The sequence below is a fragment of the Podarcis erhardii genome (assembly GCF_964252035.2).
Source record: "Podarcis erhardii genome assembly, chromosome: 3".
NCBI classification, from domain to species: Eukaryota; Metazoa; Chordata; class Lepidosauria; order Squamata; family Lacertidae; genus Podarcis; species Podarcis erhardii.
Window position 1 is genome coordinate 13,545,963 of NC_138507.1, and position 26,438 is coordinate 13,572,400.

General features: G+C 42.3%; 1 protein-coding gene across 4 annotated transcripts in view; it reads right to left on the bottom strand.

The window, feature by feature from the left end:
• Positions 1 to 857: 857 nt before the first annotated feature.
• PAK5 (p21 (RAC1) activated kinase 5) overlaps positions 858 to 26,438 on the bottom strand; it is a 120,714-nt gene continuing 95,133 nt past the window's right edge. For all 4 annotated transcript variants that reach the window (XM_081857029.1, XM_081857027.1, XM_081857028.1 and 1 more), the window contains 5 exons: positions 25,272 to 25,405; positions 22,170 to 22,296; positions 9,592 to 9,717; positions 4,953 to 5,087; positions 858 to 2,992 (listed from right to left, as the gene is read on the bottom strand). In XM_081857029.1, the coding sequence (XP_081713155.1) occupies positions 2,837 to 2,992; positions 4,953 to 5,087; positions 9,592 to 9,717; positions 22,170 to 22,296; positions 25,272 to 25,405 (678 nt within the window). In that variant the 3' untranslated portion in view covers positions 858 to 2,836. The remainder of the gene's footprint in view (positions 2,993 to 4,952; positions 5,088 to 9,591; positions 9,718 to 22,169; positions 22,297 to 25,271; positions 25,406 to 26,438) is intronic.

A 26,438-nucleotide genomic window follows, 5' to 3' on the forward strand; every position in this document is an offset into this window, starting at 1 on the left:
GGTAAGAAATAACACCAACATAGGCTTCACTGGCAAATTATTTTTGTAACCTCAAGTAAAGGTAAAGGGACCCCTGACCGTTAGGTCCAGTTGTGGACGACTCTGGGGTTGCGCCGCTCATCTCGCTTTACTGGCCGAGGGAGCCGGTGTACAGCTTCCGGGTCATGTGGTCAGCATGACTAAGCCGCTTCTGGCAAACCAGAGCAGCACACGAAAAAACCATTGAACTTCCCGCTGGTTCTACTTGCACTTTGACCTGCTTTCAAACTGCTAGGTTGGCAGGAGCAGGGACTGAGCAACGGGAGCTCAACCCGTAGTGGGGATTTGAACTGCCAACCTTCTGATTGGCAAACCCTAGGCTCTGTGATTTAACAAACAGCGCCACCCGCATCCAACCTTAAGTTTGTGGTTTATTTCTTTAGTTGTGATAATCCCCTTAAGCACTAACAGCACAAGCCTAGGCATGCCTACACAGAAAGATGTCTCACTGAGTTCAATGGGACTTACTCCCAGGAAAGTATATATTGGATTGTAGCCTTAAGGTGTTATGCAAACTGAAGAAGCATTACTTAGTTACTTTTTTGACTTGGTTTTAAAAAAATAATTAATGTATTTGTGATGGAATAAAGTACAGGATCTTCATCATCATTGACAAATCTATCTAGAATCAACAGCCTTCTAACTTATTGTTTTGCTTCTCATTTATTACAATAGGGAATGACCAACTTATTTGTGTTGAGGGGGGAGAAACACCCTTCGTAATGCAAAACGTTCTAACCAGATATGTTAGATTTTGGGTCAGATAATTTTTTTCAAGTGAAGTCAGTAATAACAAAAAAAGTTGGAAAATACATGGCTTTCATATTGTGCATAATTTTTAAAAAATCATTAATAAATAAACCCCCTCCATCATGGAAATAATTATGAAGCACTTATAAAGGCAATGCGCTATAGGTCTATGGTAAACATGCAAATATATTCAACAAGCAACACAAAATTGGTTGTAGTAGTCACTGCTGAATTCACATTCCAATAGGGTCTACACAGCATTTCCCCCTGAATGGTGAACATGTCGACTGGAATCTTACAAACACTTGGATTTCAACTTGGGAAATGCCCTGTCACTTGCTGGACATCTTGAGGCTGGTGTTTGACTCCCAAAGCGTGACTCTAAATAATGAATACGAATATTGTGACACTGGAGTCAACACAGACTAACACAAAGAATTGCCCACATTGCTAGCTGAGCCCAATCATTAAGTCTTTCTTCTCCAGTTGACTTGGGTCCCCAGACACATCGTATGTTGCCCTATAAAGGATGTGAAACTGGATGGTAAATGGGATTCTTTTGTTTACTTTTTCCACTCGAAAAATGAAGTCGTCCCATCCATGTGAGGTCTTCTGTTTCCGCAATAACACTTTCCTTCTCTCTGGTCTCCTGTGGATCTCCCCCAACATCTCGTTTGGTCCCTCCCTCCAACACTCTAGGAGAGATTTACTGGGGCGCAGTGGGGAGGTGGGAGAGGAGAAGAAGGAGAGTTGCATTGCCCCAATGTCTTTGCATGAATGGGATGACTTCATTGGGTACAGCCCCAAGACTCCTGCTGTTACACTACAAGCTGCACACAACCAGGTCTGCACAACATCTGTGCAACTCACCAAAAGGGACACAGCTTGCTAGCTGTGCATTGTGGCTTGTTATGTGTGCTGTAGCCTTCTGTTTCTGCAGGCCAAGCATGGTTAAGGTGGTATACTGAGCTGTTGGCAGGCCACAGTAGGTGACTGCAGAGGTCTGTGTTTAGTTTGGTGTTCACAAATTGTGCAGGCCTGTCTGAAACAAAGGCAATGGCAGGGCTGTGGGAGTTTGAGCATAAGCAAAATCAGCATCCAGCTATAGGCATATGTCATAAGTGACATATGTCACTCAACTGCAGCCTTTGCAATTGAAATATTTTCACAACTGGAAAGCTTACCTCTTGGCAAGCAAATCTCTATCTGGACACTTTCTGTGGACACTGATGATTTGATATACCGCCACACAATAGCTGTCAGTTTGACATGATAAATATAAATATGCAATTCAGCCCTTGGCATAAGGTCCTGTGTATTTTGTAAGATACTCATTGCTTCCAGACAATACTGAAATCTTTACACATTATTTCCAAGGGGAGAAAAGGTATCTTGTATTGCTCAGCAAGTTGAATGTTTGCAAAATGAAGATGTACATTTGACTAACACAGATGAAAAGTTCTTGTCAACATTCTGAGCTGTTAAAGTGTGTGTGTGTGTTCCTTTCTCATCAAAAGGGATAGAAAAGTAGGAAAGATCTCGCTCAAATGCTTATTAACTTACATCTACCACCTCTACCAGCACGACCGCTATGACATCAAAGTACTGTAAATTATCAAAAGCAATGTACAGAAAATTACAAATTCATTTCAAAATACGTCACATTGCTACAACTGAGATAAAAAGTGCTTGTTCGTTTTTGTCAGGAAAAAAGTCCTTCTGAAGTAGAAGTGCCGCCTTGCTTCGGTTTCAAATAAAAAAATGGATGCTCCATCTGGGTTGTGCTACAAGTAACGTCCTTCTGCTTTGATAGTTGACAGACTAACGACACCGATGGATTGTGAAAGGTGCATCCGACACAGGAGTATTAACTGTCAACATGCCTGGTTACCAAGCAAAGGGAAAAAAGTATCTTCATAAACTCAGAGAAGTCTCCTTCATCGTGTGCCAGCAGTGGTAGCTCAACAGAGGTGCCTTCAGCCTACTTGCCAGCTTTCATCCAGCTCCTCCAGAAGAAACAAAAAGTGAGGGGGGAACCCTACTGGATTTAGTGATGCCTGTATTGCCTCATGAGAGGCACTATGCAAGAAGGAGGCCCAGCCAGTTTCAGAAATGGATGTCTCAACAGTTCCTGTGCTGTTCCTCTCTGGGAAGGCTCCCTCACCAACATCAAGTCTAAGAAGCCACGGAGTACCGAGGAAACCTGGAAAAGCAAAAGCAACATTGTGAAGAAGGCAACACCTAAATGATTGGTGCTGCAGCCTTCTGTCATTTAATAGCCGTGTGCAGCACAGCTGTGGGACTTTCATGTGTTCAGGAGTTCATTATCCAAGACCCGGTCTATGCATGCAGCAGAATGAAGGTGGGAATAAGGTGGCGAAGTTCTAGATTGTGCCTCTTCAAATCTTGCAAGAAATTGAAACAAGTGGCTTACAACAGGAGCCGACTTCATGAGCAGGTGTGTGAAGCTGTGTGCAAATCATTGAGCAGGTATGTGCCAAACAGCGCTCTGTTCATAGCTCCAACCACTTCCTCTTTCTCTGACCCCCAAATAACCCCAAAGGTACCAAGGGTGAACAAAAGGGGAAGCTTTGGCTTTGGGGCAGAGGATTACATTCTGAGCAGAGGGTCCAGGAATGCCATCATCCAACTAACTCTAAGACAAGGCAGTTTGAGGGCCTATTTGTTCAGGGATGTGCTTGAGGATGAATCTAGTTGCATCTGTATCTGCTTGGCCACTGTGAAAACAGGATGCTGGACTAGATGGTCCAGTGACCTGATGCTGCAGGCCTCTTCTTATGAAGGTAGCTGGTAATGAGCACAAGGCTTCAGTCCATCAGTGCTTAACGTGATGATGGGAGATTAGGGGTGCACTAGCTCAGGTCTAGGGAACCTTTGGCCCTCCAGTTTCTGTTAGACTCTAACTCCCATCAGCCCCAGCCATTACAACCAATGGTCAGGGATGATGGGACTTATATTTGTTTGTTTATATTTTTCATTTTTGTACATTTCACTAATTTTAAAATGACTTTGACATTTCAAAACTTCCTTCTCCCTCTTTCTGCGGTTCCTTAAATTTGTTTTTAATATCTTCTGCATATCCAAATTAACTCAGTTTGCTCATTTATTCATCTTCTTTAAATTTATACTCATATAAAACTACAGTTTATTACAATAATCCTGCCAATGTTTTTATCTGTTTATAATTTATTAATAAACGATTTTCATTATTTTGTAAAAAAAATAAAATAAATTGTTATCCTAATTTCTTATTCTTCCAGTAAGTTTCACCATTTCTGCATATTTCTTAACAATAAAATAATAATAAAATTTTATTTATATCCCACCCTCCCCAGCCAAAGCCAGGCTCAGAGTGGCTAACAACAGTAAAAATAGCACAATTTACATAAAATCACAGTCAGTCAATTGAAATACATTCTAAAATCAATTCAGAATCAAACTGATGGCAACCATTGGGCTAGAGTTCTATGAGGATTACAGAAGGAGTGGGTCAGGCTGTACCTTGGCCAAAGGCCTGGTGGAACAGCACTGTCTTGCAGGCCCTGCAGAAAGATGTCAAGTCCCGCAGGGCCCTAGTCTCTTGTGACAGAGCGTTCCACCAGATCCACAGATTTGTACGCATTCTTCCTTTGCTAGGACTTCTGCTTCTTTTCATTTTGGGGCAAGTAACATTCTTGCTGTTGTAGTAGCATACATGAATAAGTTTCTATACAGTTTATGTAGTTCTGTCCCTATAATTCCCAAAAGAAAAGCTTCTGGGACTTATGAACCAGCAACATCTGTAGGGCCAAAGGTTCCCCAGCTGCCCACAACCCTTCAGTCATGTACTTATTACCCTTGTCCATCACCTTCCACACATCAGAGGGCAAAGGTCTACAGTGGTGAGCTTTATCCGGAGATGTAGGCTCCCTGTGCATAGTTTAGACTGAGTCATGATCATGCGGGGAGCCTTAGAGGCATAGAGCAGCTTCACCACTACAGACCTTCTCCTCCAATCATGTTTATGTGGGTGACACAGGGCGACAGAGATGTGAAGACAGGAGCCATCAAGCATGTTCTTTGCTCTCTCCCTCATGCAGTTCTATTTGCCTGAGGCTCAGAATGACTGACCAGGGCTTTCATGAAAGTGTGGACCCTCTGACCTTATGTAGATCCTTCACCCTTGGTGGTAAATTGTCCCGGATCCTGCGCATTGCCTGGAGAGGTGGCTCATTGAAATAAGGCGGCTCTCCATCGATCATTTCTATGACCATGATGCCAAGGGACCAGATATCCACCTGCAATATACATCCATGTATTAAAGTCTGAAAGGCGCTGCACACAGGTGTCTAATCCCCATAGAGACATTGTCCTATCAACATTTTTAAAAGAGCTAAGTCTGCTTGGTGAAAATCTCTCCTGAAGGACTGGTGACACAGGGTGGATCTACACACAGGGAGAAAACCTGCTACGAATATGTCAGAAATTAAATCATTGTAACAAAAGAAAAAAACGCTATGTAAAAATCACATAGAACTTTTTTGCTCTGCGGTGCCATCTGGCGTTGCATGTTTAAAACACATTCAAAACATTTTTATTTATTTTTTACTAATGTAGCTGAGTCCCAAGAGTGAGATTACACATTTGGTTCAGGGTGGCTCTGGAAAGATACCTAATCCCAACCTAGGCAGTGCTTTTTTAAAAAATCTGGAATTTCTTCTCCTGCTGGAATAGACAGTGTTACCAGTTTCCATGCACTGGGTTTCACTGGGTATCACTGACTATGCTTAAATTTAGTAATGCCACTGAAACTAGAAATTAGTTAATTAAGTCAAAATCTATTGTATTTGTAATTCTCGGCCTTTTGGTGAAGATCAAGTACAATACAGTTAATCCTTGATTGTATAATGAGCCCTGACTCTGGTTCATTGAACGTTAACATTTTTCTAATTCGAACTGAGATTGATTATGAGTTAATTTATATTTTCTGTGCTTGTACAGTCAGCATGTAGATTTTGTGGGGGGGTGGAGTAGCTAAATTCAAAGATGCTGCAGATTGTTGTTATAGCTTTCGATTGAATGTGTCATGCTGGATTCGGGATTCAGTGAACAAATAATTATAGTATAATTATTATATTATATTATATTTAATAATAATAATAATAATAATAATAATAATAATAATAGGTATACCCTGCCCATCTGGCTGGGTTTCCCAGCTACTCTCGGCAGCTCCCAACAGAATATTAAAAACATGACAAAACATCAAAGAAATAATAATGAAGTGTGCATGCACACGAACGCTTATACCCAGAACAAACTTAGTTGGTCTCTAAGGTGCTACTGGACAATTTTTTTATTTATTTCAATAATATTTTTGACAGGGTCGCTTTGCCCATCAACTACAGGCACCCTGGCCCAAGAAATCATCTGAGCAGAAATCCTGTTTAGTGGGTAGGTTTATTTATTTATTTAAGAAAATACTCAACACCAGAAAGCTAAAACACAGTATTAAATAATGAGCCGTGCTTTATTTTGCAACTTCAGTATGATAGGCCCTAAAATGTGATGTCCTTATCTTATGTGCAGCCGTAAGGTGTAGGGATATCGCGGAGTGGACAGTGAGGTCCGGAGAGAACACACTTTCCACCAGCAGGCAGGCACAGTCTGCCTGCACGCGTGACCCTGGGGTGCAGGGCAAACTCCTCCTCAGACAAGACATGGCTGTCGGAACATCGTCCCCTATGTCTGACCTTTTGTGGTCTCAGCAGTCAGCGGTGTCCTGTCTGTGACCATTTTTCCCTGAGACCTTTTGTCTCCTTCGTCATACACTCTGCAAGGGGAAAATGATGCTGTGGAAACAGGTGCCAAAATAACTTCGTGCCACCCCACGATCTCGGGACGGAAGATGTGTAAAGGTCACAGCCCAAAATGTATCTGCCTGGCTTGCATATTTGTCTCAATAAAAGGAGGATCCACAGGAATGGCAGCAGCTCGCTTCAGACCACCTGTGCGCAGCTCACATGATGATCAACACCTAGAATCATAGAGTTGGAAGAGACCACAAGGGCCATCGAGTCCAACCCCCTGCCAAGCAGGAAACACCATCAGAGCACTCCTGACATATGGTTGTCAAGCCTCTGCTTAAAGACCTCCAAAGGAGACTCCACCACACTCCTTGGCAGCAAATTCCACTGTCGAACAGCTCTTACTGTCAGGAAGTTCTTCCTAATGTTTAGGTGGAATCTTTTTTCTTGTAGTTTGGAACCATTGCTCCATGTCCGCTTCACTGGAGCAGCAGAAAACAACCTTTCTCCCTCCTCTATGTGACATCCTTTTATATATTTGAACATGGCTATCATATCACCCCTTAACCTCCTCTTCTCCAGGCTAAACATGCCCAGCTCCCTTAGCCGTTCCTCATAAGGCATCGTTTCCAGGCCTTTGACCATTTTGGTTGCCCTCCTCTGGACACGTTCCAGTTTGTCAGTGTCCTTCTTGAACTGTGGTGCCCAGAACTGGACACTACTCCAGGTGAGGTCTGACCAGAGCAGAATACAGTGGCACTATTACTTCCCTTGATCTAGATGCTATACTCCTATTGATGCAGCCCAGAATTGCATTGGCTTTTTTAGCTGCCGCGTCACACTGTTGGCTCATGTCAAGTTTGTGGTCAACCAAGACTCCTAGATCCTTTTCACATGTACTGCTCTCAAGCCAGGTGTCACCCATCTTGTATTTGTCACCTGTCTTGGGCCTTCACTTCAGTAAGGCATGATGGATTTTTCACTTTGCACTGAGTAATATATTACATAATCAATGCATCCCAAATGGTCACTTACAGTTTCCCTTTCTAAACATGCAGTATTACCAAGGATGACACTGGATGGAGAAAAGTATCAAGCAAACTGCTGGTACATGAGAATCCTTGCAGCAATTTCTGAGACTCTGATAGCTTCGGTGGGGCACCGAAATTGCTGCAAAGGCCTGTCCGTTCCCATGAAGCTTCTCTCATGGGAAAAGGTTAAATGTGCAAGGACATTTTGAAGCTGTGGTTTGTAGCCAATGCTAGTTCTACCCACTGAAATCAATGCACATGATTAACATAGGCACCAGGGCCGTCAAGTATATCTGGCGCCATTGTGCCGGAAGCTTTGCAGGGCTAGAGGAGGCGGGCAGTGGCTGGAGGGCAGCTCCTCCAGTGGGGAAGAGGCAGAGGCTCCGGGCGCACCACAGTGAGGTGGGCGAGGGCGGCAAGCTGATGCCAGGAGGAGCCACATCCAGCCTCCGCCTCTTCCCTGGCACCCTCCAGAACTTGGCGCCCTGGCGTCCCACACCACTTGCCTCTATGGGCAAGACGTGCCTGATAGGCATATTGAATTCAGTGGGTCTCCTCTTGAGTAGAACTTAGTTGAATGGAGCCCTCCGTTGGTATTCATAGGGACCATTAGACTGGCTACTTGGGGGTTCCATAATGCACTCAAGTGTATTATAGAGATTATATTATACAGAAATAGAGATGGGGCCACACAGGGCCACTTCACTGGACCTGCTGAAACACCTGCTCCACTGGGCTCTTCCATCAGTGGTACCTTGGGTAAAGAACTTAATTTGTTCCGGAGGTCCGTTCTTAACCTGAAACTTTTCTTAACCTGAGGTACCACTTTAGCTAATGGGGCCTCCTGCTGCTACCGCGCCACCGCTGCGCAATTTCTGTTCTCACCCTGAAGCAAAGTTCTTAACCCGAGGTACTATTTCTGGGTTAGTGGAGTCTGTAACCTGAAGCGTCTGTAACCTGAAGCGTCTGTAACCCGAGGTACCACTGTATTTATTACCTGGCAGCAGTGATAACATCAGGCTGCAGTACAGGGAGCGGTGGGAAGCAGGGGCACATTATTATTATTATTATTATTATTATTATTATTATTATTATTATTAGAATTTATATACCGCCCTATACCTGGGGGTCTCAGGGCGGTTCACAGAACAAAATCAAGATATAAAACCACAAAATACATAATAAAAATAAAAATGACAACCCAATAACTCCCCCCCCCAAAAAAAACACACCCCACATTTTAAAAGGGCTTAGAATGACATTCAAAACAAGCAAAGGTCTTGTTGAAAAGGAACATTTTTGCCTGGCTCCTAAAGGCGAACTTCCCTGGGGAGAGCATTCCACAGATGGGGAGCCACTGCAGAGAAGGCCCGTTCTCATGTTGCCACCCTCTGGACCTCTCGAGGAGGAGGCACACGAAGAAGGGCCTCAGAAGATGTTCTCAGGGACCAGGTAGGTTCATATGGAAAGAGGACATCCTTGAGGTATTGCGGTCCTGAGTCGTTTAAGGCCTTATAGGTCAAAACCAGCACTTTGAATTGGCCCCAGAAACTAATTGGCAGCCAGTGCTGTCAGACCAGGATCGGTGTAATATGCTTATACCGTCTTGTTCCGGTGAGCAATCTGGCTGCTGAATTCTGCACTTCTCTGAGAAGCCAGATCCATTTGGTTCTTCCTTTCCATTTTGGCTTATCATTATAAGAACTGTCATGTAGCTTTAAAAATAATGGTGCCTGGGTTTGTTTGCTCTCCTCTTCCCTCCTCCTCCCTTTCCCCACCTTTCCTTTTGTGCTGTTTCTTTTAGAATGTAAGCTGTGTGTAGGGACAATCTTTGTTTTGCTTCATGGCATGTAAGCTGGTCCAGAAGTCTTTTTTGCTTTGACGATAATGTGCTTCTGTTGAATGGAATGGGTGATAAAATGAATATATGTTGCTGTATGGAACAAAACACCAGTTGTACTTACCTCTGTTCCATAAGGCAGTCTGGAGATCACTTCAGGTGCCATCCAGTAGGGGGTTCCAACAAGTGATTTCCGTTTCGGAACGTCTTTTGAAACCTGGGCACAGAATCCAAAATCTGACAATTTTATCTGAAATAAAAAAAACCCCAAATAAATAACACATTAGAAAAATAATCCAGTGAGCAGTATTCAGACATATTTAATAATAATAATAATAATAATAATAATAATAATAATAATAATATATCTTTATTGTCATTGCCCCCCCTCGGGGACAACGAAATTACTTGGCTGCTCCATCCACCCAGGTAGGGCACTCCACACAAAATCAGAACAACTATAAAGAACACTAATTTAAACAATACAGTATAATACAGCAAGGAAGATTAGATGACTTTCAAAGTCCAGGCTTCCCATTCAGGGCCGAGATCACTCTGGAGAAGAAGCTGTTCTTGAGACGGCTCGTTCTTGTCTTCATCGTCCTGTATCTCCGTCCCGACGGCAGGAGCTCGAAGAGACAGTGACCAGGATGCGATGGATCTTTTACTATGTCCAGTGCCGTCCTATGGCACCTTGTGGCATAAATCTGCTCTAAGGTGGAGAGTGGGCAACCAACAATGCTCTCTGCTGCCTTAACAACTCTGCCCAACCCCATCCTGTCCTGGGTAGTACAGTTTTAGCAGATGCCCATCATTTTAGCTGTACAGTATTGATAATTCTCTGTTAAAACTAAGCAAGGCTCTGCTTTGGTAAGTGATGGAATTGCATATTTCCCAAAGTAGCCAAGATAAAACTTACTGGGAAATGTGCATGAAGGGGTTAATACCATAGAGTAAGCTGTCCAGCCAGACTTGGCTAGGTCCACTTCCCCTCACCTTGGGAGGAACTAGGTAATCAAGCCTAGGAATATCTAGGGAAATCCTCAGTGATACACTGGGCAATAGATATCGGTCATAATATAGATATGGAAGCATGGGAACGATTGTGGAATATGGATATAAAATTTACAGCATGTTGTGGTTTAAGAGAAAATTGTATGAAAATTATATATCATTGGTATCTAACACTAAGTAAACTGACAAAAATGTATAAATCTAAATCAAACAAATGTTGGAAATGTAAAGAGAAAGAAGGTTGTTTTTACCATATGTGGTGGCCTTGTAGTAAGGTTAAAGCTTACTGGGAAATGATATATAATGAATTGAAAAGGATGTTCAAAATAACCTTTGTATATTAAAAACAAAACAAAACCCAATTTAACTGAAGGTTCCTGGAAACTAAATCGGATTTTACTGACTTTTATTGACTTGGCTTCTTCCCTTAAGACATTATGAGCTCCCTCTAGAGGATTTTGGACTTACAGATGTGACTTAACTTTACTTTCTCTTTCCTTTCCTCCTATTTGACTGTTTACTCTCTGGGCTGTTGCATTCCCATGGGAACAACTTAGCTTGACCTTGATTGCTAGACAAAATTGGTATGAGTGGCGCAAGAAAAAAAGAGGCCAGAGTTAGAACCAGACAAACAACTTTAGCCTTAGCCTCACAGGCACACAGATCTTCTGTTCCTACTCTGCCGTCGGCAGGGGAAGAAGAAACTGAGCAATTACAGGTGGAAGATATGGCTGCAGGAGCATTGGGTCCAACTTTAGAGAAAATCTTGGAAAAATTGGAAACTTTGGACAAGAAAGTAGATGAACAAACGGCCAAGATTGACCAAAATGCAGCCTGTTTAAACAAAATAACTGAACAAGTGGCTCTGAATGTACAAGCAATCGGACAGTTATCTGAGCTGGAATATTAATGGATGCAACTCCCCGGAAAAAAGGAGGAGGATATTTCACATATTGAAAAAAGAACAATTGGACATTATTTGTTTGCAAGAAACACACGTGACTAGGCTCCATAAAAAAGTGTTAATAAATAAAAGATTAGGCCAAGAATTTATTTCTTCGGACAGAGTGAAGAAAAGAGGAGTGGTGATTTATGCAAAGGAGAGCCTGTCACCAAAATTTATATTTAAAGATGAGCAAGGAAGAATTTTGGCAATTGAGATACAACATCAAGGAGAGAAGCTTTTAATATTAGGAATTTACGCACCAAATGAGGGGAAATCGGAATTTTACAAGAAGTTGCATGAGAGCATGCTGGATTATCTGGACTATGACAACATCATCATGATGGGGGATATGAATGGGGTGGTATCAACCAACATGGACAAGTCACAAAGCCAAAATGTAACAAAAGATGGCAGACTACCTAAGACTTTTTTCGAACTGACTGACAATATGGACTTGATTGACATTTGGAGGACAAAGAACCCCTTGGGAAGAGAGGGAACATTCTTTTCTGAAGCCCAACTGACATGGACAAGAATTGACCAAATATGGATATCTAGAGGTCTGGCACCTAAGATCAGAAAGGTGGAAATCTGCCCAAAGACCTGCTCCGACCATAATGCAGTAAAGATGGATATGAGACTACTACCAACCGGCTCCTTCAGATGGAAGATGAATGACAATTTGTTTCGAGATCAGGAGATTATTAAGAAGGCCCAAAAAGCTTTGAAAGATTATTTCGAGATAAATTTGAACACCACGGTGGAAAAAAGAATTATCTGGGACGCAAGCAAGGCCGTGATGAGGGGGTTCTTGATACAACAGAATGCTGTAAAGAAAAGGATACAAAATGAGAAAAAAGACATGATTTTGGAGAAAATTAAAGAATGTGAGAAGAAATTAAGATCAAAACCGAAGTCACAGCCGGTTCTGAGAGAAATTAAACTTTATCAAGCACAATATTCCAAATTGATAAACCAGGAAATAGAGTGGAAAGTTAAACTAATGAAACAAAGAACATTTGAATCGGCGACTAAATGTGGGAAACTGCTAGCATGGCAGTTGAAGAAGAGACAAAAAATGAATACAGTTACAAATTTAGAGATTGAAGGAAGAAACATACAGAACCATATGGAGATTAGATGTTTCCAGAGATATTTCAAACAACTGTATACTCAAGGGCCGCAAGATGAGGCTGAGATAGAACAATTTTTGATAAAGAATGGATTACCAAAATTGTCACAAGAAAACAGATCAATCCTGAATTGTAAAACAACACGACAAGAGATTGAACAAGCCATTCAGAACATGCAATTGGGCAAATCTCCAGGGCCAGATGGGCTTACCTCCAAGTATTATAAGACATTAAAAGACTATTTGATACAACCACTGATGGAGGTAGGCAACGAAATTTTGGAAGGGAAAAAGGCGCCGGAATCGTGGAAAGAGGCCTTCATCACATTGATACCCAAACTGGAAACGGAAAAGAAAAGACTCAACTTAAGAATTACCGTCCCATCTCCCTCTTAAATGTGGATTACAAAATATTTGCAGATATTTTAGCAAGTAGATTCAAAAAAGTTCTAAATGAAGTAATTCATAAGGACCAGGCAGGCTTTCTCCCAGGTAGACATTTGTTTGCTAATACAAGGAACATTATTGATATTTTGGAACTTCTGCAAACAAATATCAATACAAAAGCTGTGTTAATTTTTATAGATGCGGAGAAGGCCTTTGACAATATTTCCTGGAAATTTATGAAGCAAAACTTGGAAGGGATGGGAGTGGGACGGGGATTCGAAAATGGGATAGATGCAATCTATTCAGAACAAAAGGCCAAATTGATAGTCAACAATGTGGTTACAGAAGGGTTTAAAATTGAAAAAGGAACACGACAAGGCTGCCCTATTTCCCCATTCTTATTTATTTCGGTCCTGGAGGTGCTCTTGATTATGATCAGAGGAGACCGGTTGGTTGAAGGAATTCAGGTCGGAGCGAAACAGTACAAACTTAAAGCTTTTGCAGATGACCTAGTTTTGACTTTACAGGAGCCAGAATCTAGTACGAAAAGAGTATTACAATTGATTCAAGAGTTTGGTCGGGTGGCGGGATTTAAATTAAATAAGCAAAAAACTAAGGTATTGGAAAAAAACTTGACAGTTACAGAGTCAGAAAGGTTTCAGAAAGAGACAGAGTTAAACGTGGTTTAAAAAGTAAAATACCTAGGGGTAAATATAACAGCAAAAAAAATGAGTCTATTTAAGGACAACTATGAGAAATGTTGGTTAGAAATTAAGAGAGACTTAGAAAGCTGGACAAGATTGAAACTTTCCTTGTTAGGCCGAATCGCCGCTATAAAGATGAATGTATTGCCAAAAATGCTGTTTTTGTTTCAAACTTTGCAGATTGTGGACAAAACGGAGTGCTTTCGGAAGTGGCAGAGAGATATTTCCAAATTTGTCTGGCAGGGCAAAAAGCCCAGAATTAAGTTTAAGATATTAACTGATGCGAAAGAAAGAGGGGGCTTTGCCCTGCCAGACTTAAGGTTGTATTACGAATCAGCAGCTTTCTGCTGGCTAAAAGATTGGCTGCTTCTCGAGAACACTGATGTATTGGATTTGGAAGGTTTTAACAATGCTTTTGGTTGGCATGCATATTTATGGTATGACAAGGTTAAGATTCATAAGGCTTTCAAGAACCATATTGTCAGAAAAGCAGTGTTTAATGTCTGGACAAAATACAAAGACTTATTGGAAAATAAAACTCCGAGGTGGCTTTCACCACTGGAAGCTAAGGCCCAGAAAAGACTCAATATGGAGGCCGAATGGCCGAAGTATTGGGAAATATTAGAAAAAGATGGAGATAATTGGAAATTGCAGAGTCTGGAGAAAATGAAAGACAAAGTGCGAGATTGGCTACATTACGCTCAGATTAAAGAAGTTTTTAAACTTGACAAAAAGTTAGGATTCCAGGTGGAAAAATCGAAGTTGGAGACGGAATTGTTAGAGCCTAAGACGAAGGTACTTTCAAGAATGTATAACTTGCTGTTAAAATGGAACACACAAGATGAAACGGTCAAATCGGCTATGATAAAGTGGGCACAGGACATTGGGTATAATATCATGTTTGAGGACTGGGAAAGGTTGTGGACCACTGGGCTGAATTTCACTGCATGTAATGCTTTGAAAGAAAATGTTATGAAAATGATATATAGATGGTATATGACCCCAGTCAAACTTGCAAAAATATACCACTTGTCTGATAACAAATGTTGGAAATGTAAAGAAAATGAAGGAACATTCTTTCACCTCTGGTGGACTTGCCCTGGAGTGAAGGCTTTCTGGGAAATGATATATAATGAGCTGAAAAAGGTATTTAAGTATACCTTTCCTAAGAAACCAGAGGCCTTCCTTCTGAGTATTGTCGGCCAGAAGGTGCTAAAGAAGGACCGAACATTTTTTATGTACGCAACAACAGCAGCAAGGATACTTGTCGCTAAGCATTGGAAAACCCAAGATTTACCCACACTGGAAGAATGGCAGATGCAACTGATAGACTATATGGAATTGGCTGAGATGACTGGCAGAATCCGAGACCTGGGAGAAGAGACGGTGGAAGAAGATTGGAAGAAATTCAAGATTTATCTACAAAAATATTGTAAATTGTATGAATGTTAAGAAGGATGCTAGAGTACAAACAACTTGGCACCATTAAGCTAGATGAAGTGAAATATGAAGATAAACTAAATTTAAGAAAAGATAAATTTTTGGAAATTTTAGGTTATATTTAAATTTTTAAGATTTGAATAAAGGATATCTAAAATTATAGATATAACATTGGAAAATTAGACAATAAGAATAGAAACAAGGGGATAAATTTGCTGGATAAAATTTTATAGTCAGGAACGCAGGAGCGGGAGATGTGAGGGAGTCCAAAGAAGTTAAGAAAAGCATGTTAAGAGAAGTGTTATATTGTATGGTTTATTGGTATTGTAATTAAAAATAAAAACTGTTAATAAATATTTATTTAAAAAAATAAAAAAATAAAAACAAAACAAAACCCAGAAGCTTTTCTTTTGGGAATTATAGGGCAGAACTACCTAAATTGTAAGAAATTTATTTATGTATGGTACTACAGCAGCAAGAATGTTACTTCTTGGAAATGGAAAGAAGCAGAAGTCCTAGCAAAGGAAGAATAGATACAAAAACTTATGGAATATGCAGAAATGGCAAAACTTACTGGAAGAATAAGAAATCAAGATAACAAACTTTGTTATATATATAAAAGAATGGAAATAGTTTATTGAATGTTTACAGATAAATTGCAAACTGATAAAAACATTGGCAGGATTATTGGAATAACCTGCAGTTTCATAACAGTATATATTTAAAGTAGATAATTAAATGAGCCAATTAAATGAATCTGAATATGCAGAAGATACTTTTTAAAAAATAAATTCAAGGAACCGCAGATAGAGGGAGGAGGAAGTGAAGCTCTGAAATGTTAAAATGATTGTAAAATTAATGAAATGTATAAAAGATGAAAAGTACAATTTTTTTGGGAAAACAACACAAAGTAGCCAAGATAAGGGGGAATGAATAAGGTTCATCCAGGGATGTGCTGGAAAATGAAGACCGTTGGTTAGGCTGCGAGGAAAACTTGTCTGAAATCCTGGAGAGCAGTGTAGACAATGCAGAGCTAGATGGACCAATGGTAATACAGTAAGAAATTCAGTTTGCAAGCACCTCCATCGTGTCTTGAGCCTTTTTTCTCTTGGCTTTAATATACTCTAATTACAATAGACATAGCATCTTAAAAAGTAGAGACATCACCTTGCCAACAAAGGTCCATATAGTAAAAGCTATGGTTTTCCCAGCAGTGATGTATGGAAGTGAGAGCTGGACCATGAAGAAGGCTGATCACTGAAGAATGGATGCTTTTGAATTATGGTGCTGGAGGAAAATCTTGAGAGTCCCATGGACTGCAAGAAGATCAAACCTATCCATTCTGAAGGAAATCAGCCCTGAGTGCTCACTGGAAGGACAGATCCTGAAGCTGAGGCTCCAATACTTTGGCCACCTCATGAGAAGAGAAGACTCCCTGGAAAAGACCCTGATGTTGGGAAAGATTGAGGGCACAAGGAGAAGGGGACGACAGAGGACGAGATGGTTGGACAGTGTTCTCGAAGCTACCAGCATGAGTTTGACTAAACTGTGGGAGGCAGTGGAAGACAGGAGTGCCTGGCGTGCAGAAATGGTCCATGGGGTCACGAAGAGTCGGACACGACTAAACGACTAAACAACAGCAACAACACAATAGACATTATGTAAGCTCGCACAGCAGTTTGGCCAGCTCTGCTAGCAAAACAACAATGTACTTAGAGCAAAATGAGGAACTATTCTTTTTATGAATTCATAGCAGAACCAGTTTTTTTTAGAATGTTATTGTCCATCCAAATAGCAGATAGCACCTATTGTAATGCCCTGACAGAAGGCTTGTGATCGAGCCCCGAGTCTTTGGGTTTGCATGTCAGAAACGGCAAAGGCAACACACCAGGTTTCCAGCTCATTTGTCATGTCCGGTTACAGTTTGGGATCCAGAACAGAAAGTTGAAGTAAGAGTTAATAAGGAAGCTGCATAAATGGTTGCAGTCGCAGAGACCAGCGTTTTATTATAAGCCTTGTCTGTCTGGTTTTTTGGCATCGGTGCGTATGTTACTTTTAATCAAGTTCTTGCCCATTTCTCCTACCCCATGAGTTGAAAAAAAAAGAAAAGCAAAAGAAAGAATGGTTGCTATTTGTAAAACAAAGGCACCCATAAGGACAAGCTTCTTTTTATACCATTACAGAATAGATGCAGCCAAGGCAAGTTTGGGGTGCCAGATCCCTTTCCCTTGCTGTAGGAGCACAAAAAGGTTTTTGCATGTTGATTGCTCCTCTGAATAGATAAAAGAGATGCTCCTTTTAAAAAAAGAAGAGGAGGAGGAGGAGGAGGAAAAATAAAAGGATTATACGACCTCTCATGACAAAATGTGCATTGTAGAGAGTAATAGGCATAATGAGGCTTTGTATGCATATCTACAAAGCAGAGAGGAGATGGCTTTTCATCAGCACCTATTTTTTTTTTAAAAAAAGGAAAACCGAAGAACATCTATTCATGATGATGGAAATAATTTTCTTTCCTTTTTGATGTTGGTCTATCACTCTCTCTGAGAAACTCTGCAAGCGGTCAACTCTACTGCAACTGTGCAGCGGGTTTGTAAGTGATCAAGGGTGTGCACGGTCAACTTGAAACCCTGTGAAGTCAAAAGAATTTTTGTGGGATGTTGCATCACTGAAGCAGTCAGATACAACATTTCCTGTTTGCTCCAGACAGGGAGGATTTCTTGTCACACCTGATCTGGAGCATCCTTCCCCTGTGTGTGATCAGGTAGATGGGCATGATCCTGACAGACCCTATAAAGAGACTAATCATGCAGCCATCTTCCTCTGTTGCTCTTGCTTGCTCTTACCTTTGATGCCTTTTGCTGTCTGTTGGCTCTCAGCCAGCAGCATATGAGCTCACTCCCAACAGAGGATGAACCCACACGTTTCTCTGTAATGGTAACTGCAAGCGAAAGCCTGCCTTCAGGACCATACGGTGAACTGAACGTAAGTAAACCTTATCGTGACTTTTAAAAGAAGACTGTTGTGTCATTATTGTTTTTAAGAGGGAACTAAAGCTGGCCCATAAAGAAGGCTGATCGCCAAAGAATTTGTGCTTTTGAATTATGGTGCTGGCGGAGACTCTTGAGAGTCCCGTGGACTGCAAGAAGATCAAACCTATCCATTCTGAAGGAAATCAGCCCTGTGTGCTCACTGGAAGGACAGATCCTGAAGCTGAGGCTCCAATACTTTGGCCACCTCATGAGAAGAGAAGACTCCCTGATGTTGGGAAAGGTTGAGGGCACAAGGAGAAGGGGACGACAGAGGATGAGATGGTTGGACAGTGTTCTCGAAGCTACTAACATGAGTTTGACCAAACTGTCGGAGACAGTGGAAGACAGGAGTGCCTGGTGTCCTCTGGTCCATGGGGTCACGAAGAGTCGGACATGACTAATCGACTAAAGAGCAGCAACAAAAGGGGATTTACCAGCAACAATCCAATCTGGACAAGCCAGACTGGATTGCTTAACTCAAATGATTCTCATGAATCCATCAACTAGCTTCCTACAACGTACAAGGGAATGTGCTCTGCTACTAGCTCATTAGCGTGAGTGAGGAAGGATAATATTTAATCAATATATCCTCTCCTACTATCCTCAACATTCCCACAATTTTGGTAAGCCTAAGTGTATGCAGCCTGAATCCAGAAGGAACATTGAAAGATAAAGCATTATTTGGCAGTGGCAGCCAGCTGCATCTCTACTTCTTGGAAAACAAATGCTCGGCACAACCTTCCTAGGCTGTTTGATAACAGAAAGAGGTATACTTCAACCTTGAGTCCCCAGATGTTGTTGGATTACAACTTCCCCCATCCCTAACCAGCTTGGCCAGTGAGCAGGCCAGTGACTGTTGCCCCAACAACTTCTGAGGACACAAGGTTGAAGAAGGTAATAATAATAATAATAATAATAATAATAATAATAATAATAATAATAATAATTTATTCCCTGCCCATCTGGCTGGAAAAGCTAAGGAATATTGAGAGATGATATACACAGAAATAAAAAAAGATGCTAATGTTGACACACACACCCCTGCCTGGAGATAATACTACTACTACTACTACTACTAATTTATTTATACCCAGCCACTCTGGGCGGCTTCCCAAAAATATATTAAAATACTGTAATACATCAAACATTAAAAGCATCCCTAAACAGGACTGCCTTCAGATGTCTTCTAAAAGTCTGGTAGTTTTTGTTCTCTTTGACATCTGGTGGGAGGGCGTTCCACAGGGAGGGCGCCACTACCGAGAAGGCCCTCTGCCTGGTTCCCTGTAACTTGGCTTCTCGCAGTGAGGAAACCGCCAGAAGGCCCTCAGTGCTGGACCTCAGTGTCCAGGTAGAACGATGGGGGTGGAGACGCTCCTTCAGATATACTGGACTGAGGCCGTTTAGGGATTTAAAGGTCAGCACCAACACTTTGAATTGCGCTCGGAAATGTACTGGGAGCCAATGAAGGTCTTTCAAGACCAGTGTTATATGGTCTCGGTGGCCACTCCCAGTCACCAGTCTAGCTGCCGCATTCTGGATTAGTTGTAGTTTCCGGGTCACCTTCAAAGGTAGCCCCATGTAGAGCGCATTGAAGTAGTCCAAGCAGGAGATAACCAGAGCATGCACCACTCTGGCAAGACAGTCCACAGGCAGATAGGGTCTCAGCCTACATACCAGATGGAGCTGGTAAACAGCTGCCCTGGACACAGATTTGACCTGTGCCTCCATGGACAGCTGTGAGTCCAAAATGACTCCCAGGCTGTGCACCTGGTCCTTCAGGGGCACAGTTACCCCATTCGGGACCAGGGAATCCTCCATACCTGCCCACCTCCTGTCCCCCAAAAACAGTACTTCTGTCTTGTCAGGATTCAACATCAATCTGTTAGCCGTCATCCATCCTCCAACCGCCTCCAGACTCTCACACAGGACCTTCACCGCCTTCACTGGTTCTGATTTAAAAGAGAGGTAGAGCTGGGTATCATCCGCATACTGATGAACACCTAGCCCAAACCCCCTGATGTTCCTTTTGGGCATAATAGAGGGTGAGATACCTAAGAATGTATTAAATCTGTTTCTTTATGCAACTGCTATGGCCAGAATAGCCTATGCACAAATGTGGAATGACAAAAAACAGTCCAGCGAAAGAGGATTGCTAGACTAAGTTAGAATATGTAGAGTTAGTGATGCTGACTGCAAAGATAAGAAACCAGGATGAACATACCATAGGAGAGGATGAACATACCATAGGAGAGGAGTGGTAAAACTTTGCAGAATATTTATGAATTACAACAGTTATATAAATCCCCAAGTAAGACCAGACGTATGAGCAGCAGCTGAATTAACTAGAAGTGGAAGGGTATGTAGCACAACTAAGAGTCGAAAAGAACCCATGGAGGAAGGTGTGGGGAAGTCGAATAATGCAGAAGGATGATGAAGAATATCGTGAAATGGATGTACCATTGTATTGTAAAAGCATAAATAAAATCTTTAAAAAAAGAATACTGTACAAAAAGCTGCCATTAGACCTATATTTTTGCGAGCTCTCATGGTAGCAGAAAGGGGGCAGTTCTGAATTATTATTTTGTTGTTATTCCAGCAGGCTCCATAAAGACAACAGAGAACGGAAGGGAATTGTAAATGGCAGAGGCCACAAAGTGAGACAAACTGTCAGGTGTTCTGATCCCAGGCTGTACAGGGGAAAACACCAAAAACACATCCAAACCAACACTTTGAACAGGTAGCCAATTGGCAGCAAGCAGCTACACCTTTTCTCTGTAGTGCTGGGAAGAAGAGGTAAGGTTCAGTTAAAACGGAAACAGAAACAAGTTTTATATGATCTGGCTGGGACCCAAAGCACTATCGATGGCATTCCGCTCGTGCCCATAGGGCTTTTCAGCTCCCCCTTTCAGCAGGCCACAAAGAGGGAGAGGTTGATACTGCAAAGAAATGCCATTTTTTCTGCATATGCACAGAAGCTCTCCCTTTTCATGTTTGGGGCATGTGTTGATTCCGGCCTCAGTTTCCTATAATTGATTTCTGCGCAAAGCGTGTTCTCCTTCATAGAGAGCACGTGTTGCGGTGGGGTCTGAACAGGCCACCCCTCTGTTGCTGAGCGGGTTAGTATGGATGACCATCCGCAGCGATTGGGCGGTTGGGTTACAGGGAAAATTTTGGTGTTGCCATTTAGGGGGTCGGAACAAAGGTTATAAAATCAAGTCACGCAGCACTGACTGGGCTCTTTTGCTGCGTACACCAGATCACCCGCCCACCCCCCTAATCTAGGGCTATTGTGTTGACCTTGCTATGCCTGTCATGGGGTCGTCTGCTTTTGGGGCAGGGGCCTGGTAGGAATTTTGCCCATTTGGCTGATTGGCTGGTGCCATTTGGTTTTTGCCTAGCAAATTGTCACAACTTGTAAGGTTGCAGTTAGGCATTGGTTAAAAAATTGGTTGGTGGAGGGGTAAGCACCTGCCCCTCCAATTCTGCTGCAGAAAGGGAGTTCTGTTAAAGGAATCCAGGGGCTTGCCATTCTTTTGTCCATACCCCTGAATGGGGCTTAGGGCCATGCAAGCCCCCGGGAGCATGCGGGGGGGCGGGGAATGAGGGTCCGGTGCCCGGCTCCATGCTCTCCCCAATATTGTTTTCCCTCACTGGCTTTTGCTGGATTCCGGAAAACAGTTCTGTCCCTGGGTGTGGGGACAGATAGTCATAACCAATGCCTAAGCAACCACTCACATTTACGTATTTTAATAAAGTTGTGGCCAAAATTGTGCCAGAAACCTTAAACAAAAATTGTGTGAATTGTGAATTATTTAGGGGTGGCTTGGGGGACCTCGAGATGCATCACCCAGAGTTAATGTTCTATGAGGCAATATCCAGAAGAAGAAGAAGAAGAAGAAGAAGAAGAAGAAGAAGAAGAAGAAGAAGAAGAAATTGTACAACATAAAAACATGCTCATATTGTGAACTACACTGCACTGAGATCTGCGGATGAAGGTTGGTATACAAAATTAATTCATAATAATAAATCAACTGCTGAGAAACTTACTCGCCCATCACTTGTGAGAAGTATAGAGTCGCTCTTTATATCCCGGTGAATGACTCCTTGGTTGTGCAGATAGGACAGTGCTCTTAGGACAGACAGACAGACAGTAGCAATCTGTTCTTCGTTCATTCTGGAATTTTTAAAAGAAAGCAACACATGGAAACAAATCCTGCTGTAGTGTTTTCATCTGCTTCAACTCCCATCATCCCTGACCATTGGCCACTGGAATGATGGGAGTTGTAGTCCAACAATATCTGGGGACCCATGGTTGAGAAAGGCTGTTCCATTTGGTGGGAACAGGCAGGAAACAGGGGCACTAGGGAAGCAAGTCTAGAGTAAGGGACTAGGGTGATGTCTGCTGCTTCCAGGAACTCTTCTCATTATGAGACTTTTGTTGGGGAGCAGAGAGTTTGTTTGGATCCTGGGTGAGAACTGGGAGACTGAGAAGGAAGGAAAATGAATTGACATTGATTTATATGCTTTAGTCACTTTGTATTAATGGAACACTTTAACATTTAACGGTGCAATTTTCTAATATTTAAATTGTCTGGGTTTTTTAAAGCTTTTTGTACAGCGCTTAGAGATGTTTTCAACATATTAAGTGGTATAGAAATTAAATAATAATCCATCAATCTAATTTTTATTTTTATTAAATTATTTTGACACAACATCAATGGGCGGTAGCTCATTTGATAGACTCTTAATCTCAGAGCTGTGGGTTAGAGTCCCACATTGCGTAAAAGAGTCTTGTACCGTAGGGAGTTGCACTAGACCTCATGGTCCCTTCCAATTCTATGATTCCGTGATTTTAAGAACAACTTCATTATACAGATAAGTTTGAGTTCACACACAAAAATATAATGAGTTGAAAGTTGGGCATAAGGTTCACTCCCCACCCCTTTTCCTCACAGCAACCCTGTGATGTAGGTCAGGCTGAAAGGAAGTGACTTGCCAAAGGTCCCCCAGTGAGATTCATTGCTGGAAGTGAAGGAATGGGTTTCCCAAATCTAAAATCTGACTGTGCAGTCAGTCTGAAACAGGCCCCAAAATCCCATTTTTCCTTCTCCATTAGCTAAAATGCATTAACTTGAGCACTTGAGCACTTGAGCCAAGAACTCAGCTGTATAAACAAAGCTCTCTCCTCTATCAGTCCGTGACGCCTAATGAATGGCCTTGTCCATTCCAAAGTGGAGCAGGGATGACACATTTGGGTCTTATCTTACTTCCTGACCACAGTGATGCATAGACCTTGTCCGGGAACGGTGCCAGCAGTGTTCTTAGAGTTGATGACCTCCTGCCCCAAGATAAGAGTATAGGAACAGGAACAGCCTTTTATGGTCAGGAATACTGGAACAGGAATATCTGTTTATGGTCATGGATGTCAACTTATGTGTATAAGCTGACGTGGTTGGATTCCTGGGGAAGCGGGGAGAGGGTGCCTGGAGGATATATACACTGCATGAAATTTCTCATTTCTTTGGACTTGCTGTGAACTGACCACGCAAGTGCCTTCTGCTATCCTGAGAGCAGAATAAACTCTCTCTCTGAACCAAACCTCGGTGTCATTTGACTTCCTTTCTCCCTCCCGGGAGCAACGCAGACTCCACCAGTCGGTATAGTCTAATAAGGCTACAGAAGTGGGATCTGAACCCTGGTCTCCCAGGTCTTGGTCTTAAACTCTTACCATCCCACTGGCAAACACTTGTGAGCACTCAAGACAAGGATGGAGCCAACACTGCGTGTTCAGATTGCCATCGTGAAGACAGGGAGTGCAGGCAGATGAAGACTCCCAACATCTCTTGAATAATGAATGGTCAGTAGCTAATTGCAACCCTGGTTGTGGTCAAGCCATTAGGCGCGATGAACATTTTGCCCACTGTGGCCTCGCGTTATTTATCTAAATACTGCAAAGCCTTCAACGAAACCTTAGAGAGACGGCCATAAAATGTTCAAATAACAAGAAAGGAGTGTTTCTAATGAATCCCGGCCCTAATGACAGCACTTAAGAGTTTTCTGGAAGCATCTGTTTGCAATTAAATGCCTGTCAAAATATTTGGCACGGTGACTAACAGTTCAGAAAATAGCTCCTAATGAAAGCTACGAGGTTTTTTTTTTAGCATGTGGGCTGAAGCGGGTCTTTAAAATAGCCACAGCAGAAAAGTTACAGAGCAAATGAGATTTCCCCCTATTTGAGAATCAGCTAGTGTAAAAGAATTAAGCACCCAGACTTCCAAGTTGCTCAGACACCAGCACATCCATGTTGGAAATCAAACCCACCACACTTCCCTTGTGCAGCATCTTACTGATACATCTGATGGTACAACCAAACTATGCTTAGCAAATTCACAGGTTGCCATGGAAACGACAAAGGCATTGAATAGGAATTAGCAGGATAGGATGTACCCAATGTGTACGGCTCCTTCCAACTATTCTTCCTCTGTTATTGTTGTTGTTGTTGCTGCTGCTCCTGATAGAATGGCATAATGTGTTGACTTAATGCTAATGCCAAATCCTTTCCTTCCTTTCCACCATTTTACAAACTTTACTCTCCTCTATATGCATGCTGATGCTCCATGTACAGGGGTTCAGTTCATTGATGTAAAGGTAAAGGACCCCTGGATGGTTAAGTCCAGTCAAAGACGACTAAGGGGTGCGGCGCTCATCTTGCTTTTCAGGCCAAGGGAGCTGGTGTTTGTTCACAGACAGCTTACCAGGTCATGTGGCCAGCATGACTAAACTGGTGCAATGAGACACCGTGACGAAAGCCAGAGAGCATGGAAATGCTGTTTACCTTCCTGCCACAGCGGTACCTATTTATCTACTTGCACTGGCATGCTTTTGAACTGCTAGGTTGACAGGAGCTAGGAAAGAGCAATGGGAGCTCACCCCATCGCGGGGATTCAAAGCACTAACCTTCCAAAGAGGCAAGCCCAAGAGGCTCGGTGGTTTAGATCACAGCACCACCCACGCCACTTTGATGTAGTGAGATCAAGCCAGTTTCAGCGAATGGGGAAAGCCCTTGCAGGCAGCCAAACCATGGTGCAAACTATCAAATGCCTGGAAGGGTTGTCTTGTCTTAAAACGTACCCATTTCATGCAGCTTACCTGGTGTGAGTCACTATGTCGGTCAAAGCACCACCTTCCAAAAACTCCATAACAACCCACAGCTCATCTCCCACAAGGTAGCTGTTGTACATGTCGACCACGTTCTCGTGATGATAGTCTCTCATTATTACAACCTGAAAGAACAGAGGAGCAGAACCTCTGAATGGTGTGCTAATGGGTTTTTGTGCGTCTGTTGTTTTTTAACTCACATAGGCCAAATTGTTAATAATTTTTTTTTATAAAACACAAGCAGCAACACACACACACACACACACACACACACACATCTTTAAAAAAGAGTTTTAATGTGAATTATCAGCAAAATAACATTGAACTAAAACATATTGACCTTGAACCAAAACAAAATCCTCATGTGGAACTGGGCTTTAGGTATATGTTTGGTTGAAGGACACAAATCCTGCCTCGTAACTCTGGACCTTCCCCCAGTGAATTAAAAAAGTGACTTGCAATGTGAAGCGATGGGTTTATGATTGTGTAAAGGGTTCCTGTGCCCACAGCAAATGTGCAGAAATAGAATTTGAGGCGGGTGCAAGTTAGAGTGAATCAAGCTGCTGAAATGCCTCTTCCCTAAACTATGAAAGATGCGACACAGGAGCCCTGTTCTCCTTTGCATCTTGCTGGCAAATGGAGAGAGAGAGAAAGCTTGCCCTGTATAGGCGCAACTTGGCTCTCTGAATCGTGAATTGTACATTTAAGGAAGGTGGCATGAATGCTTTCTATAAAGAGCTTTGGGAAGACAGGGAATGGGAATGGGCTGGTCCCATCTGAGTGGCACTCTATGAACACTGCCAGTACTGCAGCAGATGGTCTCGTGCCAGCATCTACCCTTATAGAAGAATGGTAGCATGGGGGCAGAACATGTACTTTGCATACAAAACATCCCAGGCTGCATTCCTGGCATCTACTGTAAGGGCAGGGACAGACTGTGAGAAGTGAGGTTACAAGGAACCAGGCAGTGCCCACCCTGTGGAATGCCCTCCCATCAGATGTCAAGGCAATAAGCAACTATCTTACTTTTAAAAGACATCTGAAGGCAGCCCTGTTTAGGAAAGTTTTTAACGTTTAATGCTGTATTGTGTTTTAATATTCAGTTGGGAGCCACCCAGAGTGGCTGGGGAAATTATTATTAGACTCCATTTCTGAAAA